Raw genomic sequence first — 18483 nt, 5'->3', positions numbered from 1 at the left:
AATAACCCTGAAAAACTTCCTCACCTTATATTACCTATGTAAGAGGAAATGCATATGCCTGTATGTTTATTATAGTAAATTTTACGGCTGTGCGGGTAGCAGAATTCTTTTGGACGGGTCGGGAAAAATTTGTTCCGGGTTGAGTTCTCGGAAATCTCGGGATCCACGAAAACATCAGTAACGTCAAAATTTTCGAAATTCTCGGATCTTCCGACGAAAGGTGATATACTTTTTACTGAAAATATTGATGTCATTTAGATATAATATTTACCATTACTATTCAGTATTTGTCCAGCAAAACATTAGGTAAGTTAGGTTAGCTACGATTCGGGTTTCTCAAAAATTTTTCGTTTTCCAAAGATTTCGGAAAAAACCCAATCCGATACAAACCCGTTCCGAACCCGAATTATTTTCTCTGAGATTTCGGAAATCCGCACAACCCTAGTAAATATTATATTGATATATACATTTGTGTGATTGTAAAATGATAGCATTATTCTGGATCAAAATTATCATTCAACAGAGTAACTGGTCAATTAATATTTTGTACAAATTATAACTGTACAATGTATATCATTAACTTCATATAAATTAAGAAATTATACTGATTCTTTATACCGTGCACACATACGTTTAACGTAATAATCTCCTTAAAATGAATCATCGAGCCGGTCTCTTCTATAACAAAAATCATTTCGAATATAAGTGCCGAAAAAGAAGACATTTCAATCAAACAATCCATCCGTTCCTTATTTCCTAATCGACCACATAGGGTCTAGCTGACTCAGAGGATCCACGGGTTTAACTTCCTCGGATTTTTCACGGGTTTCGATAGATGTTGTCGACGACAAACTGTCAGACAAAGAGCCTTTGGAGCCACCTGAAACAGTAGAGTGAAAAAGGTTTAATAGGTGCGTACTGTGTAACTGAAAAAAGAATAATACCTGTAACAAAATCTTGCGAGGTGCGCAGCATGCCCGCTGCCAGGTTGTGAAGAAAGTCATCCGAAGGATGCCGCTGCTGTATCTTGCTTCTTCCCTTCCTTGATTTGTTTCCATCGAAGCACTCGAACGTTGACCGTGATGAGGACAAAATTCCGCCTGTGGGCAATTACAGATCAGGCGTCATGTTACCACGAAAAAAAAAAGTTTTCCTAGTGCAAAATAACACTAGAGAGCAGAGCACTTACGTTTCATGAGGGTGTCTTGAGCGTGGTACAAAATCGTACGATAAGCGAACAACAGAGAGTCCTGATCGACAAGGGACTTCCGAAATCTGACTAGGGTTGAAAACACAAGACCTGCATCGACAAGTCCGCGTCCAGCTCGCACGTTACACACAGAAGCTACGGCCAGCAAGAATAACCCACTTAGTGTACCGCCGTCGACGCAGTGTACCACGATCGGCCTACGAGATCGTCTCAAGGCCTGTTCCGAAAGCGTATCATTCGAAAAAGTAAGTAAAGGCCCAGGACTGCTTGGATAACCGCTGAAAAAGGGTAGATTTTGTTCTTTAGCGAATGCTTAACGCGGATACTAATGTGGCATCAATTATTATTGGCCATTGAAAAATACTAACTTAACTGGCCACATAGTGAACTGCATGTGCACCACAATCCGCGACGTTTTCTTCTCTGTGTCTTTCAAGGATATTATTCTTTGGACATAAGTCGTGTGGTCTATGCTGCTCTCCAATGACAATATGAAATTCCCAACGATCAAGTCTTCTCCCTTTGCCATTGGCCAGTAAATTTCGTTATTCAACTGCATGTAATAGAAGATCATTATTGTACATAAAATCTCACTCGGGTATAAAGACTAGAAAACATTATTAAATCAAGCCTGTATCGATTAATTGTGAACCTGCAAATTCGAGGCCAGGCAAGCGACAACTTCGCACTCTTGTTCCCAGATCATTGTCCAGAAGTTCATCACTGTGTCGGCGGTTGGAGCTTGCGCAATGATGAAAGCAACTGGTATGCACGGCGTTATGTCTTTGACGTGGGACGCGTTTATGTAAAAATCCTTAACGTCGAGTTGGACCCTCGATGAATCGTAAGGAACAGACCCCAGGGACCTGTTTTCTGCAGTGTGAGCAAGCGCAATAAGCGTGGACTGTTTTTGTTCCTCTCGTTCCTAAAAAACGATCACCGTTCTGAATATTACTCACATCAGCATAGAAAAATCGAAAATTGGCAATTTGAGAATGAAATAACCAGAGGAAATAGGGCTGCACACGCACCTGAAAGTCCCGAACTTCTTTCCATTTAATGTCCAGTGTCGTTGCACCGCTCAGCGTCTTCGTTAGCAAGCTATCCATAAACTTCTCATACTTTTCAACATCATAAGCAAACTTTTGCAATGCCTGTGGATCTCCGAGCGGGTCCTTTTTTGGTTGAACATCGTTGTACCAGGTGTCCCAAACGATCTGTAGATTTTCCATCTTTTCTTCGCTTTTCGTTTCAATCTCCAGTTCCGGTTTGGTAGGCACTTCATCACTGGCCTTCGGCAAAGGTTTCAACACCTTCTCACCATCGGTGCTGTTGCTTTTACCGTCTGGTTTACTCACGGGGTTCACTTCAGGAACCAGAGGGGCATGATTTATGCTAAATTCGAGGTCTGCCAACAAATCTATGTTGGACTTCGGCTTGTCCGAATGTATCTCCATTGTCTTCTCCTCCACCGACCGACTCGTTGTCGTGTTCGTCGCGTTATTCGTTGCTTGCATGTACGTCTGCGTACGTCCGTTCTGGTTTGTTGTGTCAGATCTACTACTTTCTGTGACAAAAAACATTACGATACTGAATAGCAAACCAGAAAAAAAAAATCAAAGGCACGGCCACGCTGTTTCTTTGTAATTTATGATTGATCCTTTGAGTTACACATTATTGTGCTGAGACAACTTTTATAACAATATGGTTTCTTAGGGTCTTTGGAAACTCTGATTACGAATGTGAAGTCAGATTTTGAAAATTCAGGATTCAAGAAGATCAAGATGGCAGATCCAATATGGCGGAAAATTTTTTTTAATTTTATCTGGGGTTTTTGGGGTTGCCGACTGTGAATCTGGAGTCAAATCGTCGGAATTCAAATTAACAATTCAATCAGCGACCCAAGAAACCCCTGACAGTTTTTTGTCTAGATTTAATCAAATTTGAAATTTTCGACTGGCATATTGGATTTGCCATCTTGAATTTTCAAAATCTGACTTCAAATTATGATTCAGTAACCTTAAACACATACAATTTTCATAGAATATTTATATGCTTATAGGGGTCATTTCTCGCAATTGAATTATTCCTTCAATTTTCACGATTTTTTACAATTATTTGTCCATAACAACACATTGCAATAATTACTCTTGGGTTTTGGAGACATGTTAGGATACTGTCGGAAATAGCAATAACCCACATTGAAGTATGTTGAAAAGTAAAATATTTTCAAAATACTCTAAATATTTAAAAAATTAATGGTGAATAGGTGGTAACAATAGTTACCAATATAACTCATAGGTCAACCCCCCCCCCTGGTAAATGTCAGTCTTTTCCATTTAACAAAACACACTACATTCATGAGATTATAAAGTTAGATCTATGAATTATGTACAGGGCATAACTACCTCTCAGAATATAATAATATATACAAAAAAGAACAATTACAATTGTAGAGGAATCTGAGCGTGCAGTAATAAAATATGACGTCAGCTCACCTTGTCCTTGATGGCTGTACGGTGGTGTGTAGTAGGCCTGATCGTAGTTCGGTGTTTGGTAGGATTGCTGATTGTACTGAGATGATGGTGTGTGATTGGTGCCATTATTATTGCTGGCGATGGTGTACTGCGTGTTGGCATCTTGAGGCGCATAATTGCTGGACGCCTGATTCTGCTGAAATATCGAGCCGCTGCTGGTTTCAACAATACTGCTTACCTCAGGCTGTGCAATCTGCGAATTTTGGTAGCCGGAGCTATACTGATAGCCTCCGGTCATTGGGTCATAAGTGTAGCCAGGATGACCTTTGTACGAATCTGTTTGCAGAGGTGCATTGTAAGTGTTCTCGTACCTCTGTGAGTAGCCCTGGTACTGCATCTGACCAGGAAACTGACTGCCCTGGAGAGACGAGTAAGGATAATTTTGAGGATAACAACTCTGTGCAGTGGAGTACGATTTGGCATGGCTCTGTATCATCTCGGAATGGTTACTGTAGCTGTCTGCTACATAGCTTTGTGGTATCGTCGAATTCTGTGTAGTTTGCGTTTGATATCCCGTTGCACCGTAAGCATTCTGATAGCCTTCATAGCTTGGCTGGCTATTGGAATAACTCTGAGTGACGTGTGTGTTTTGCCCCTGTACTATGTTACTCGGTTGAACCTGGGCTCCAGACTGTCCATGATGTGATTGCAGCTGTGATTGAATCTGCTGATGCTGGGATGACGTGGAGTTTGAATAGCCCTGTTGATTCTGGTGCACACCTGGCGGATATGGATTTGTGTATGTGCTGCTAGAGTATTGGGACTGCGAATACTGCGTTGGAATACCGATCGACGACTGCGCACTCTCGTGGCTCAGTGGGGGGAGATTGTGAGATTGAGAAGAGATCGGTTGAGATTGAGATTGAGAAACTGGTTGCTGCAGGCTTGGCATCACAGCTTGATATTGAGATGTCACTTGTTGATTAGTTGCATAGGACTGGTGACTGTGAGGTGGAATCTGAGCAGCTGGTGTCTGCGGCACTTGTAAATTCTGTTGAGACATTTGCTGCAAGCTGTGCTGCAGCTGGGTGTTCTGCGTTTCATACTGGAGTAACTGACCAGCAATCTGTTGGCTCTGGCTGAGCTGCGGCTGTGTCTTCGAGACCTGATTCGGATTTTGCTGATCCTCCCTAAGAGGCAGTCCGGCTTGTACCATATTCTGGTGATTATCACCGAGCGTTAATGTGCCTGGAGGATTTCCTTTAGCGGCATCAGTATTCTCAGCAATCGAGTGTGCAGGCTGACCACTCTGCGGCGGAGTCACTGAATTCTGTGGCAGGTAGCCCTGCTCGGAGTACGAGTATCCTGGATAACAGGTATAAGCGGCTGGATTGTAGTGCAACTGCTGCATGGCAGCAGATGGATATTGATTCTGATCATTTTGCGGATAGCGCGATTGTTCGTAGTTACTATACTGTCCGTTGAAGCTGGTGACCTCCGTCGTGTCGGTCGCGCCGTTAGCCTGGCGGTAGGTACTGGATGTGTTAGTAGTACCAGACTTTGGTAAGCTGGAGTTCAACCCGCCGACGGCGTATTCAGTGTAATGACCATAGCCATGGGCCAAGTCGCTGGATCCCCGCTGCGTAGTGTAGTAGTCAGTATAAGCCATAGGGTATTGATATCCCCTTGTAGGATCAGCAGAGTCCGAGACGCCGGCCGATGTCGCGTCGCTTCCTTCCTGTCCTACAGGCGCTGGCCGAACAGCCGGAAGCGGCTGCGGCGAGCCCGACTGAATTGTATGCTGCGGACCGTAATACGGATTCTGATAGGTCGGCGCTGTTACTGCCGCTGCCGTGGGGATCGTGCCCTTCTGCCTGGAGGCGAGATAGTCCTTCAGCTTGAGGCCCCCACTGGTCGGCGCCGGTTCTTCTGAAGCGGCAAACTCGACCACTTTTGTGCTGGTCTTGTTATTACGCGCGAGTATCTGCTCACGCTCCTCCTCCTGTACTTTGCACGTGCTCTTGACCCGTTGCAGCAGCTTCGAGACGTTCGTCTCGAGTTTTCGATAAAATTCCAGCCCCTTGGACGACTTGGCCAGCAAATCTTCGTATGCGTCATAGGACGAGATCAACGAGTTTACCATCGCGTCACGTCGCTTCAGAACCTCCTCAACGGCCTTGCGGGAGTCCGCGCTTCGTGCATAGACATCCGTCAGGGCTGTTAGGATGTTGTCTTGGGCAGCGAGGTTTTGCTCTATCAGGCCGATCTGTCGATCAAATTTTGTGTATTGAATCTGACCCAAAATGATTCTAAATGGGTTTGTTAACTGACGGACGGCTGCACTTACCAGTCTATTGTGCTTGCTTATCTGCTCCGCGAACAAACGATCCAGCGATCCTGGCTCTGTGCTGGCGGTGACCAAAAGTCGAGTCAAGTCGTCTTGAGCTATCGAGTCTCTGAGTTGCGTGTGCAGTTCACTCCGTTGGCGTCGCATTTCATCCACTTTACCCAGTATTCGTTTCAGTTCTCTGGCAATTGAGTCACTCTCCTTTTTTACTGCTTCATTTCCTGTATGAAAAGAAAAAAATTTTTTGTAAGCCGTGGACACAACTCACTTGAAGTACAAGTAACTATTTGCTGAAATTACATTTCCCAATGGTAAACTCGTGAAGGCCTTACCGCTAGATTGAGTCTTCGGGGAAGGAACGTGAGCCATCAGATCAGCCAGCGGTTGGGCGAGAATTCGCAGATTATTGACATGTAAAGTCATCGCCCGGTGCAGTGCTTGGTTGCTTTCTGAAGCCTTTGCATGAGCCTCTTGATACTTGTTGGCCTCACGGGTCAAATCCGTTGCTACTATGGATGGGGGTCTCTTTCCAAGCACCACCTGATACTCTGTTTCTCTGCAATGGTAAGAGTACAGTAAAATTAACCTAAGTTTTTAGAAAAGCGAAATAGTTTGACCAGTGTTACATCATTAAGTCGATAGAAATAATTGTATCAATCAACTGTTACATACCGAGTTTTTTCATGAGTTAACAGCTCGTCTATGTCCTTCAGCATGGCTTCGACATCATGGTAAGTATCAGCGAGTTTCCCCATCGCATCAACCAAATCCTGAATGGCAGCTGGTTTTGCATTTAAGGCAGCGCAACGTTCAGCCAATTCCTCGGGCAACGCCAAAGTGTTGGAGTCTTTGTTGTCAGGGTCCCAAAGGCTCAAGTTTTCTAGTCGTAGGGATGCTAGATATGTGACTAGCTGCTGATCTCGTTCTTCTATCTTAGCTCCAACTAATCGCAACACCTTTGCTTTCTCCTCCGAGTACAATGAGCTTGCCTCGTGCACCTTCATTGGTACTAATCTGGGAATCAAAACAATTGCTGGAGTTTATTGAAGTGAACTAGATTGTTGTCAATCTGAAAATATTGTAAAGCATACCTGGCAAATATGTCTGGACCAGAGACCTCAGAGTCGCTAACACTGAAGGGAATTCCTCTGACAAGAGAGGCACCCTTTATCGAAGGCAGGGCATCCCTTTCCGGCACCTCCTCGTGGTAAATAAATTCGTTCTCGTTCTTTGCTGCTTTTCGCTTACCCTCAATGACATCGTTGGTGAATGTCAGTGCATCCTCCACAGCCTCTTTGTCCTCATTGGTCGTCATTATGCCTCCTCCCTTTGTGCTTGTGTAGAGAACACGAGCCTCGTTTAGTGTTGTCAGTGCCGCATTATAGAATGCCACCCTCTCTCCCATCTTCTGCTGCTCCTCTGCTGACTGGCCTTGATACAGTTGAGATACTGCCAGATAGTAGAGTTTTTTAAAACGGACATACCGCTTCCAGCTCTAAGATGTAATAAAGCTTTATTAATATTATTGCTGTTCAGGACAACAACTTGACTTAAACTTCAGCGCAACAAAATTTACGATTTAATTTCAAGAAGTATCAGTTGGAACACAAAGCTCCAATTACTTGTACCTTGTATATTTTGCTGCCGACCGTATCGGCAACAGAGCCGTCGTCATTTCCTCCTTGCTCGAGAGTGTTCAAGGCCAAGTTGTAGTAGTCAACTATTTGAGTGGCTACCTTGGCTGTGAAATTGGAAAGAACAAGCACATATTAATCGGTACGGGTGATTGCAAATTGTCAGGTGAAACGAGTGAAATAAGACAGAAGTGTCATACCAACAATAGTTGCTTTACGATTGTCTAGCATGCTTTTTTCTAATATACACTCCTGGGCTTGACCAAGGCACAGCTGATGCATAAAGGTCATGAGATCGGGGGCCAAGTCGACACCAGGTGGCTGAGGATAAGTGTTCTTCAAGTGGTCGAAGGCCCAAGCAGCGCATTGAAAATGGGCACAGGCCATTTTCATGCCCTCTGCGGTAGTCCGTTCGGTCTGGGCCCCAAGCTGAGTGTGCACCGCCCCAACATTATACAAAATGGATATTATCTCAAATCTGATGTTGGCCAGCGAGTAGACCATGTTGGCGTATGTGTCTTTCCTAAAGTTTTCAAATTGTTTTGGTCAGTTAAAAGATTATTGAAGTATGGCTGTGCCTGGAATTGCATTCTAGGAGTGCTTTTACCATGTGAAAGTGACAGCAGCTGCCCCGTCGTGGCCCATGGGAAAGCGACTTTGTAGGAAGTGCACCTGGCAGTAGTACTTCTTGAGCAAGTTGCAACCGGTAACATCAATCGGAGGCCGCACAGCAGTCGCCCTAAGGGATTCGAGTTGATGGATCTCATTGTTGTAAGACTCTGGATCCTCGTTGTAAAAATCACGTATGTACTGGGGGAACAAAGAAAGCAGTAATCGATGTTAGACGAAGTTTACATACGCCTAAATCGTGTAATGAGCATATTATTCTTTGACCTATGGATTGGGAAATAAACATACAAAAAGTAAGCGATAAACGCTGAAAAATGAGGGTAACGACAGTCGAATTAAAATTGAACGCAGGAGCGACGGTTATGCGATGCATTTACGACGTATCGTATAAAACATAAGTACCTGCTTCAGTTTCGGTCCAAATGAACTCGGTTCGGGACTGACTTTCAGTTCGAAGGATATCATCGGCAGCCTAGGAACCGCCTCCATTTTGGCGAGTCCTTAACTCGTACCGTGGCCTCGACGGAACACTACCGTTTACTCACGCGATATCGAAGTTGTCAACTGTCAAATTATGCGTGTTTTCTCTTTCGTGGCAGCCTTATCAGTGTGAAATATACGCATAACGACAGGTGGAGATCTGTCAGAAATACAACGGTAACGGGCGAAACTAACACCCTCAGCGCTTGTGGCGAAATCGTGAAGCACCCTGCAGATGGTAGACACAATAGCGATTCCAAAATTACAGAGATGGCGCTTCACGGTTGTAAAAATGAATGAAAAAAATGACCAAGAAGAACGGCCTAACCGCTCGTGCTAATGTTTCAATCGTGGTTTCAATCATCAAGAATCTCTGTACAAAAAGCTTTACCTGTTGAAAAACTATTCCATACTACTGCAATTCTGAATATATAAATAATTTGCTATTACGTTTCACATCATTTGCATCTGGAAAATCGCTTATCGCATGTGACATTCGTGAAATCAGCATTTCAACAAACCGGGATATTTGTCATTTTCGTGAAGCTCGTCACGTGGCTTCCCATGATGCACCGGGGCGCGTGTATCGTATCGTGACGTGTCGTCGTTCGGTCAGATTCTCCGAGTTTACGTGGAAGAGTGTGTTAGCGGCGTCCGTTCCCGTCACTCGTTGTTAGCTATCTGTCCGCGGTACAGTTCGTCTGTAATCGTCGTTAAAGAATCCATCTGCGCTCATCCACTGGGTTTTGCTAAGAAGAACCTTTGACTTTACATCAACTTCGTTACAGTCAAAATCAAACAAAATGGTAAGTCCATTTTACCATCATAAGATCTAACTTTAACCTCGTTCTCATCGTATGATGCTCCTTAGCTCGCGGTAACGGTACATATTGCTAGAAATTTATTCAATCGAACGCAGTTTTCCTTCCTGTCTTTACCATATATGGCACAGAATTTACCCAATGATGGTGTACTTTCAATTCTCATGAATCTACACACATATGGTCCATCTTTCAGTTTTCACATATTCACCAATTTCATAGTTCGCTTAAGGCTAAGAAGTGGTTCTGATTACCCAAATAGCAGTGAAAAGGTGAAAACTACGGCATGTAACAGGTTTCCTACCGTGCAGTTTGAACATACCTCTGTATACTCAAAATTGTACCTGTTCACAGCCTGCAGCTCCAAGTTCCACATCTGTTGGGGCAGGAGGACGATCCCCTAGCAAAGTAGTTGCTCCAAGAGCCAGTGGTGGAGGCACAGTTAGACAGCGAAAAACAGCTCCGGCTACCTCAGCCAGAAATCGCAACACCGGCACGAGCTCTGGTGGCATGTGGAGGTTTTACACCGATGATTCTCCTGGCATTAAAGTGTAAGCTCTGCAGACTTGAATTTGATTCAATCAGGGTTGTTATAGACTTGGGAAAAATTGGGAAATTAGAGGATCTAGTTGATATTTCTTCAAATGGTAACTAGTAATGTGATGACTTCATTCCTGGATATTAGTCTATGGTAAATTCTATTAACGCTATGATTTTCAGAGCATTCTACCTACATATCACAGCAATACGAATGACAAAGGATTTTGTCTCATAGTATTGTACAAAGACTTCTCAAAAGATACAAATACCATCATATTTTAGTGTGAAAAATACAAAAAAATGAAGAAATTTCGACATTGATTCAACTGTCACCTTGATCTGAATGATTGCATAGTCATGTACCTGTGCTAATTATTCGTTATTTTATTTTCTCGTTTACAGTGGACCTGTACCAGTCTTAGTGATGTCTCTTCTGTTCATCGCATCTGTTTTTATGCTCCATATTTGGGGAAAATACACTCGCTCCTAATTATCCTAAATAACGACGTGCAAATTAAAAATTAAACTGAGATAAGACATGAACTATGCCCTGCGTGATTTGTGCATAATGAGTAATCGTTACCTATATCATAATGTACGGAGCAAGGAAGAACACTTTTTCAAAAAAAAATTCAAATTCAATCACACACGTACAGAATCTAAACAAAAAGAACTGTGCCGTCCAATGGACAACGTCAAATGTACGAATGCATTATAAACTTCCATTATCAAACGTCACTAAAGCGATATATTTATTACACAAGTAGCGCACAACGGCGATCCCTTGTCATTGGCTTGCTGTGTGAAATGAAAATTAAAAAAAATTATTGTATTAGGCTCTCAAACACATTTACGATATTATAGAGAGAGAAGTTATATACTGTCTCAAATGTCATTCCAATGATTTTACACGAAAATTTCAGCTTCCCAATTCAACATACCATGTAAAATATTATGCAAATAATGAAATATGCGTCTAAATTATGAGTATGAAGATCGCCTCATGTATGGAAACTTAAGAATAATTCAACAAACTAATCGTTCGTAACTGGCGAGAATTTCTCGTTTCACTTGTACCGATTGATAATGATGATTAATTTATTTTATACGTAAAATGAAAACGGTGGTAATAAATATCAAATATATTGTTGCAGACTCGGAATATTCTTAATTCACATTCCGAACTTCAGTCACTACTTTTATCCCAAATCAATGCTCATGTATTCATTACTTTCATTCTTTTTCATTAGAAAACTAAATCGCAGCACAGGAACTGAAATATTAGAAGCTCTCTAAACCCGTGTAAAATCGTTTATATGTACACTATTTACAGTATTATCATACAAAAATATATAATATATGTGTGTGTATATATATATATACTATTACGTGTAATGTGTATGTTATGTATAACGCTCTTATGTACAGTATTTATCGTACATAGCCATATAATAACTACCATGATTTTCATACGCTAAGTTCGACCAGTTCTTTTTTTTCTTTAAATTCATCTAAAAAAATGGTATATCAATGATTTTGCACCTTCTGATCGTCGAGTATTTCGGTCAATAAACGCCCCGGTATTTTGGTTCTGCCGCAGGCGTAATTCAATTCGATTTTGTCAAGACGCTAATTAAGAAATAAAAGAATCCTAGAACAAGATTCAGAGTGTCTCGAAACGACAAGAGAAAAGAAAAGATAATAGCACAGAACTATCTTGCGCCGCGGCATCTGAACGCTACTGTGTTGTGTACAACTTCGTTAAAAAATAACGATACAAACAATGATCAGTTCATCTTCATATCCGACGGTTCAGATTCTTTGTGTATGGTGATTATCATCTTCTCCTCACTCGACGATTGACTGTCAGATGATCCTTCCTGTGTCGATGTTGCTGCCTCCTAAATAATATAATTCATTGCATTAAAACACTGAATCACTTATGTTTTAGGAAATATTCTTTGGCATTTGTGAACTTTGGCTTTTATGACTACACCCTGTCTTATCAATTGTTAAAAAACGCGGCCAAGTTGAACATCAACGTACCTGAGAAGCTGGAAGATCACTGTGAATTGCTATTATACTAACAGGCCAAGATTTTTCCTGGGGTGCCTCCGCTTCTAGATCTCTCTCAGGATCATCGACGTCAGCATCCTAAAACAACAATGAGCAATACGGTTATTGTCATATAATGTTTTCTGATAAAATAGTTGTCGACGATAGCATAAAAAAAACTGACGACTGACCCCACTGCGAAGTTTCGTGTGAGTCTTAATGTGTTTAGTGAGATGATCGGAGCGCATGAATTTCTTTGTACACTCTGGGCATTGAAACCGCTTCTCTCCCGTGTGTGTCCTCCGATGTCGTTGCAGTTCGTCCGATCTTGTGAACTTTTTACCGCAAAATACCCAACTACAGACAAACGGCCGTTCTCCAGTGTGCCACCTCAGGTGCGCTCGAAGATGACTTGTTTTTCCGTAAACCTTGTTGCAGCCTGGAATATGGCATACATGCTGCCTCTTCCGTGTCATATCCCTGTTTCTGTAACAATGATAATTTATTGACAACAAAGCTTTACAACGAGTGAATAAAAAAAGTCTCCTGATATGCATATTGATTGCCCACCTGTCGCCATCGCCACAATTTGGACAGGTACAGGCAACTCGGCGACGATGCTGTTTGTTTGGATCAGTCTCAGGTGCCGACGCAGTGGTGCTTGCCTGATATTGCTGCACTGGTGGGGCAGGAGTGCTGGGTGTAGGCGCGGACTGAATCGTTTGCACGATCTGCCACTTGGATGGTTCGTTTCCCTCAATATGAACAGTTGGTGCAGCGGTAACAATTTGCGTTCCGGTTGGATTTGAAGGTAACGATTGCATGGAGGCCTGTTGCAGGGCACTGGCTGGGATGACCTGGACATTTCCCAATCCAGGAATATTTTGTACGGGAAATGACTGCAGAAATCCATTTGATGCATTCATCCCAGCTGCTGGCTGGAGCTGCATTATGTTACTACCGACACCCCTCATCATTCCACCTTGCGAAGTAAGGTTTGTCAAGGCAGAGGCTGGTATCAGTGTTAATTGTTGTCCTTGGGCGCCTGTAGAGTTGTCAATTTTTTATACATGTAAAATTTAATTCACAAGTAATTAACGCCGAGTGGAAACGACAGAAAAAAAAAAAGCGACCAAACTGCAAACAATACCTGTGAGGGTGATAGGTTGCATTGCAGACTGAGTAGTTTGCGGTGCTTGAATATGAATGACTTGACTGTTGGCTAAATGGCTCGGATCGATACTCGATACTTTGAGGTCTCCTTCGACACTTTCTGGTTGCCTAGTCAGTGTTGACAATGTCTGAACGTCAATCTTCTGCCCATCCTTCGTTGTCAACATGTTGCCGTTCATGGTTCTCCCAAGAGATCCTATTCCAACCACCTGCAGCACATAATCATAAATAATATCTAGACAAGCTTCTTTTAGCTGCAATTTGTCTCTTTTAAACAGATGGATTTATCCAACCAGTTTTACCTGAACATTGCTTGGTGTGCTGACTGAAGTGCTCCATGTAGAAACAGTTGGGGCTGGTGTTGAAACTTGTTGCACACGTTGCACTTGATGTTGCTGTGGTTGCTGTTGCTGTTGCTGTTGCTGCTGCTGTTGTTGTTGTTGTTGTTGTTGTTGTTGCTGCTGCTGCTGTTGTTGGTGTTGCTGCTGCTGCTGAATAACTTGCTGTACAACCTGCTGTACTTGTTGCTGCTGCACATGCTGAGCTTGTGCGACTTGTTGTTGCTGAACCGTCTGGACAACCTGCTGCTGCGTTTGCTGCTGAGCAACTTGCTGCACAACTTGCTGCTGCGCCACCTGCTGAGCTACTTGTTGAGCAACTTGCTGACCCTGTATGCAATAGTTACCTCATTGTCTAACAATTTCATAGGGGTTTTTGGCGGTATAATCAAAGTAATATAAACTTTGAATTTTATTGCTGGCAGATCTTACCTGTAAACCTTGCAGCTGTGACAAATTTGCAATTTGTACTTGTTGTATTTGTCCATTGGGAGTAATAATTTGGGCCATTTGTGGGATTTGCTGTAAGATGATCGGATTGTATTTCAGTAAAGAATTATGTCCCACCGATAATGGTGCATTTTAACTCGATGACTAATTAATGCAATAAGGATGCTTTGGATATATAAAACGGCAACAAACCTGAGTAATTTGCGGTATCATTTGAGTAGTGGGCATGTTGAATACATTGGACAGAGCTTGTACCGGAAAATGTACAGTCTGATAGACAGTTTGTCCATTGCTAACGGTGACTGGAACCTGAACAGGTACGGTTTGCTGGACTTGTTGCATTGGAAACTGTAGAGGTCGGACCTGCACACTCTGCCCTGAAACATCCAGGCTAGCCTTGGAATCTGTCCGTTTGCCATTGTGGACGAGAAAGGCGACAGTTAGTCAGTGAAAGCAAAGCAATGAAGCAAGTTTCACCAAAGTTCAGCCAGCTAGATGTTAGAAGCAGCGATCGACGCAGCTGAGTTTACAAGTATTAGTAACAGCTCTCCAAGATGTGCAATTGAAAATGTAGTCAGACATGCAGGGCAAAACTGTGACAAGAAGCGAGAGTCAGCATAGGTAGGATGAGAAATATACCTGTTGGCAACTGGACAGTTTGTCCACCGATGTTTTGTAGGATGGAAGTGGGGAAAACATTGGGTGTTCTGATCAGGCTGACGGGATGCGGAGTTATCAGAGTCTGCCCGCCGGCTAGCTGCACCTGCTGCCCACCTGTCGTCGCAAATTGCATTGTCGGCTGAGACTGGTGGTGAGTAGTCGCGGCCGACATTGCTGACGATGGAATGAACAGGGCCTCTTGGCCGTCAATGTTCACCGTTTGCATCTGTGGAATCATGTTGTAACTCAACTGTTGCTGTTGCTGTTGCTGCTGTTGGTGTGGCTGCGACTGATGCTGCAACGTTCCTTGAGTCTGGCCACCGACGAGTTGAGTATTCTAGAATATATTTCAGATACTTTATAACGTTCATAAGCCCGTTCATAATAAATATAATATCTTGTTGAGAAACTAATACTTATGCAATTATACAAACACACTTGTAAGAACTGCTGCGGCAGAGCTTGTACAGAGATGGTTTGCGCCCTTTGTTGATTTTGGTCTTGTTGAGCATGTTGCAAAGGCACAAAGTTTTGCAATTGTTGCAAGGTAATGACTTGTGGTTGTGGTTGTTGTTGTTGTTGTTGCGCATCATGCTGCTGCTGTTGTTGTTGTTGCTGTGCAACTTGCTGCTGTTGGAGCTGCTGTAAAACATTTGCGTTTAGAAATCGGATCTGGGGCTGTGCATTTTGCTGCTGCTGCTGCTCCTGCTGCTGCTGCTGCTGCTGCTGCTGCTGCTGCTGCTGCTGTTGTTGTTGTTGTTGTTGTTGTTGTTGTTGTTGCTGTTGTTGTTGTTGTTGTTGCTGCTGCTGCTGCTGTTCCACAGCTTCTTGTTGTTGCAACGGGTCGTGTTCCTCGTCGACCTCCTCCTGATAAAAATACGATTCTGTTAGCAGCGTAAAAAATTAACGCCCGACGTGTATACAATTTGTACCAAATGCATTAATATTCAGTAACTGACAACGGGTTTTGTGAAACGGCAAGGACGCATGGTTAGCTCACATTCGCGGTTTACCTACCGTCGTATCTGAGATGACATCCCTGTTCGGGTCCACTAGGGAAAATTGGCCCATGGCCCGCGATAATAAAGTTACAATCGTTTCGAGCGCGATTGTAGTTGTAGCTGATTAAAAAATCCCGACAATACGAGGACCGCGATCAACGGTCGACCCGAGCCGAAGACCGAATGCCGTTGACAGAGGTGCAACACGGTCGGTGCTAGGAAGACTCGCGGGCAGCTGAAACGCAACGCTTGGCACGCTGGACGCCGCCGTCGTCCAGCGCCGCGAGAGAGAAGGCATGAGAAAGAAAGAAGGAAAGAAAGGAAGAGAGAGAGAGAGAGAGAGAGAGAGAGGCGTCCCTCCGCCTCTTTTGCGACCCTCCCTCGAGCCCAGAGAAGTAACACCGCTCACTGAGGCCCCACGCCCGAACTTAAGCGGTACTTGTAACGCGAATCGAGGTTCGAAACTTTATCACGTTTACAATTAGATGGGACCTGAAATGTTCTCCGCAAGACAAAAAAATGTTTCATAATCCACAGTCGAACAAACGAGGTCTTAGCAGTCGTAAGACGGGGCTCTGTAAGAACCCGACGAAATCACCGCGCGGTACGTAACTGTGGTGATCGTCCCCCTCCCCGTCCCGGGGCGGCGAATGACGCGGAGAGGCGACGCTGGCAAAGACGGCGGGTACAAAAAGGAACGGCGGACGGGCGCGAGGCCGGATAAACGCCTCTCATCCGCGTAACCGACTCTCACGCACACACCTACTCGCGGTATCAGGAAGGCCTCGCGCGGCCAGCCTCCACCCACTTTTCCCCGCGGACTCCACCTAGATCGCGGACCGACACGTGCTCTTTCGTATCCCCGCGCGCTCCTGTTTATACCAATAATAATACACAAACGATACGAGAAAGCTACTCGCTGCCTGCTGTTTCTGGCTTACCTTTGGCTGAATCTTGACTGTGGCCATATTACGCGGCGGAGGGGGATGAAGGAGCGAGGACGAACGAGACAACGCTTTTCGAGGACGAGACGACTCGCTGCACGGCGCTCGTACCAACTCAAGCAAAGAACCGTTGCATCGTTTCGAGCGTACGGCGTGCTCCTCGTTAAAGCTGCACTGTACTCCTCCGAACACAGAGCACAACACTTGCGATGTATTCCTCCGCCGATCGATATGTTAATAACAAATAGAAGAACGCTGCGAACAGTTTTACATTCGTCCAACAAAAGTATTGGTGCACACGACCTTTACTTGTCTTCTCGACGCATCATTTACATTCACAGGATCATCTCATAGCACGAGCGGGAAACCACTTACAGTCATTCGGGCGTCGCGACGAGTCAACCGAACAAAGAAGCAAGGTCTCTCGCGCGACTGTCTCGCTTGAAAACGGGAAAATCCACGGCTACCTGGATCACGATAATCGAAGCGACTTAAAACCCAAACAAGATTCAACGCTATCGGTGACAACGCGCAATTGTATCATGTATTTTCATCGGTGGGTAGCCGTGGAAAAGTTACCCCATACGCATAACAGTAACAAAACACTCTCGACACTTTCACGGCTCCGTTATACCGCGAATGCGGGACCCTCCTTTTGGGCGATAATAGTACAGAGTTACACCTATTTGTATTTACGGAGCCACGAGGAGTTGTTGTCCCGTGTTTGTATCGGTGACAAAAACGTGTTCGTGCTCGTACTCGTCTAGATTCGCGTCGTGTATGGAACTATTTGCTTCACGAGTGGGGCGGTACGGCGCGGCCCGCGGAGGCATCGCCAAGTGTGTTCTGCGAACGTGGCGCGGCTCTGGCGGCGAAACTTGACGTCCTGATTGGCGGCTCTAAGGGCGGCCCTCATGGGCGGCCCCTACCAACCGCTCCCTAGGCAACCCAGCACGCACTCCTTGCGCCGCGGTCATCCCCTCAATTCGGCTTCGCGAATGGTGGCTAACCTCCGCGCATCTGTTTCATCGGACGCCGGGTATGCGGGCGGAAACCCTGCTCCAAGGGGCAGGATACCTCTTCTATCCTTTGCCGTCTACGGCATTACGCGCGTTTTTCTCCCTCTGTGCCGTTAATGTCTTCGAGAGCACTAAAATTTCTCCGATAGATCGCGCCGGAAATGGTACGCCGCACGTTATCAATGTGGAGCAACAAGTGGTAGAAGTCAGGGGGCTTGGTCCACGATATTTCAGGTATCTTGTACTGTTCTTTTTTAGGTTGATAATTTGATATTTCCACCGGTTTCGAGCCAGCTGACTGGTCCGATAGAGCCTTAGAGCATAGAGGCATATCATAGAGGTTTGACAGGCTAACTGAGGTAGAGAAAATCTAAAATATTCGAAAAAGTTGTGAATATGTACTGACATAGGTATGTATATACACACAGGTATAGGTATATCATACATGCTTGATCGAACTCTAGTGTAGCGAATCTTCCTAGATATATTAGTTTCTCTTACATTTTTTGTCACGTAAGTAGCAACTGCTGGCAACTTCGTTGATGGTTATTTGTTTATAACAAAGTGTCGGTAACTGCTTATCTACAATGAAATATTGTTAACGCTTCCGGTAATCACTTTTTTTTTTTATTAAATTTTAATACTGTACCAACCGCGGTCCGCTTACGTCGTCAAGAAATGTGAGAATTCTCCCTAAAATTAAG

General features: G+C 44.1%; 3 protein-coding genes across 6 annotated transcripts; 1 reads left to right on the top strand and 2 right to left on the bottom strand.

Annotated features, from left to right (window-relative positions):
- Positions 1-525: 525 nt before the first annotated feature.
- On the bottom strand, positions 526-8986 carry LOC124304885 (tyrosine-protein phosphatase non-receptor type 23). 2 transcript variants are annotated; one of them, XM_046763626.1, is made up of 15 exons: positions 8701-8986; positions 8276-8478; positions 7869-8191; positions 7663-7775; positions 7126-7529; positions 6707-7048; positions 6367-6590; positions 6035-6255; positions 3709-5953; positions 2242-2777; positions 1863-2135; positions 1579-1763; positions 1190-1488; positions 945-1100; positions 526-880 (listed from the first exon to the last, which is right to left on the bottom strand). In XM_046763626.1, the coding sequence occupies exons 1-15, from the start codon at positions 8785-8787 to the stop codon at positions 750-752; spliced, it is 5742 nt and encodes a 1913-aa protein (XP_046619582.1). In that variant the 5' UTR covers positions 8788-8986; the 3' UTR covers positions 526-749. The 2 variants fall into 2 exon arrangements, with proteins under 2 accessions (XP_046619582.1, XP_046619583.1); XM_046763627.1 differs by having other exon boundaries at positions 1579-1730.
- A 124-nt stretch (positions 8987-9110) lies between these two features.
- LOC124304918 (protein transport protein Sec61 subunit beta) lies at positions 9111-11294 on the top strand. Its single transcript, XM_046763727.1, has 3 exons — positions 9111-9584; positions 9954-10150; positions 10542-11294. Exons 1-3 carry the CDS (start codon positions 9582-9584, stop codon positions 10627-10629), a joined length of 288 nt encoding a protein of 95 aa, XP_046619683.1. The 5' UTR covers positions 9111-9581; the 3' UTR covers positions 10630-11294.
- On the bottom strand, positions 10771-17555 carry LOC124304893 (transcription factor Sp4-like). 3 transcript variants are annotated; one of them, XM_046763669.1, is made up of 11 exons: positions 16758-17555; positions 15254-15682; positions 14795-15152; positions 14348-14559; positions 14138-14227; positions 13670-14035; positions 13345-13576; positions 12765-13239; positions 12386-12680; positions 12186-12293; positions 10771-12040 (listed from the first exon to the last, which is right to left on the bottom strand). In XM_046763669.1, the coding sequence occupies exons 1-11, from the start codon at positions 16782-16784 to the stop codon at positions 11927-11929; spliced, it is 2706 nt and encodes a 901-aa protein (XP_046619625.1). In that variant the 5' UTR covers positions 16785-17555; the 3' UTR covers positions 10771-11926. The 3 variants fall into 3 exon arrangements, with proteins under 3 accessions (XP_046619625.1, XP_046619622.1, XP_046619623.1); XM_046763666.1 differs by lacking the exon at positions 16758-17555 and adding an exon at positions 15833-16082; XM_046763667.1 differs by lacking the exon at positions 16758-17555 and adding an exon at positions 15833-16082 and having other exon boundaries at positions 14348-14532.
- Positions 17556-18483: the final 928 nt, after the last annotated feature.

The sequence above is a fragment of the Neodiprion virginianus genome, chromosome 5, assembly GCF_021901495.1.
Source record: "Neodiprion virginianus isolate iyNeoVirg1 chromosome 5, iyNeoVirg1.1, whole genome shotgun sequence".
Classification (NCBI taxonomy): domain Eukaryota; kingdom Metazoa; phylum Arthropoda; class Insecta; order Hymenoptera; family Diprionidae; genus Neodiprion; species Neodiprion virginianus.
Note: the sequence above shows the minus strand (reverse complement) of the source record. Positions and strands in the feature narration are given on the sequence as shown.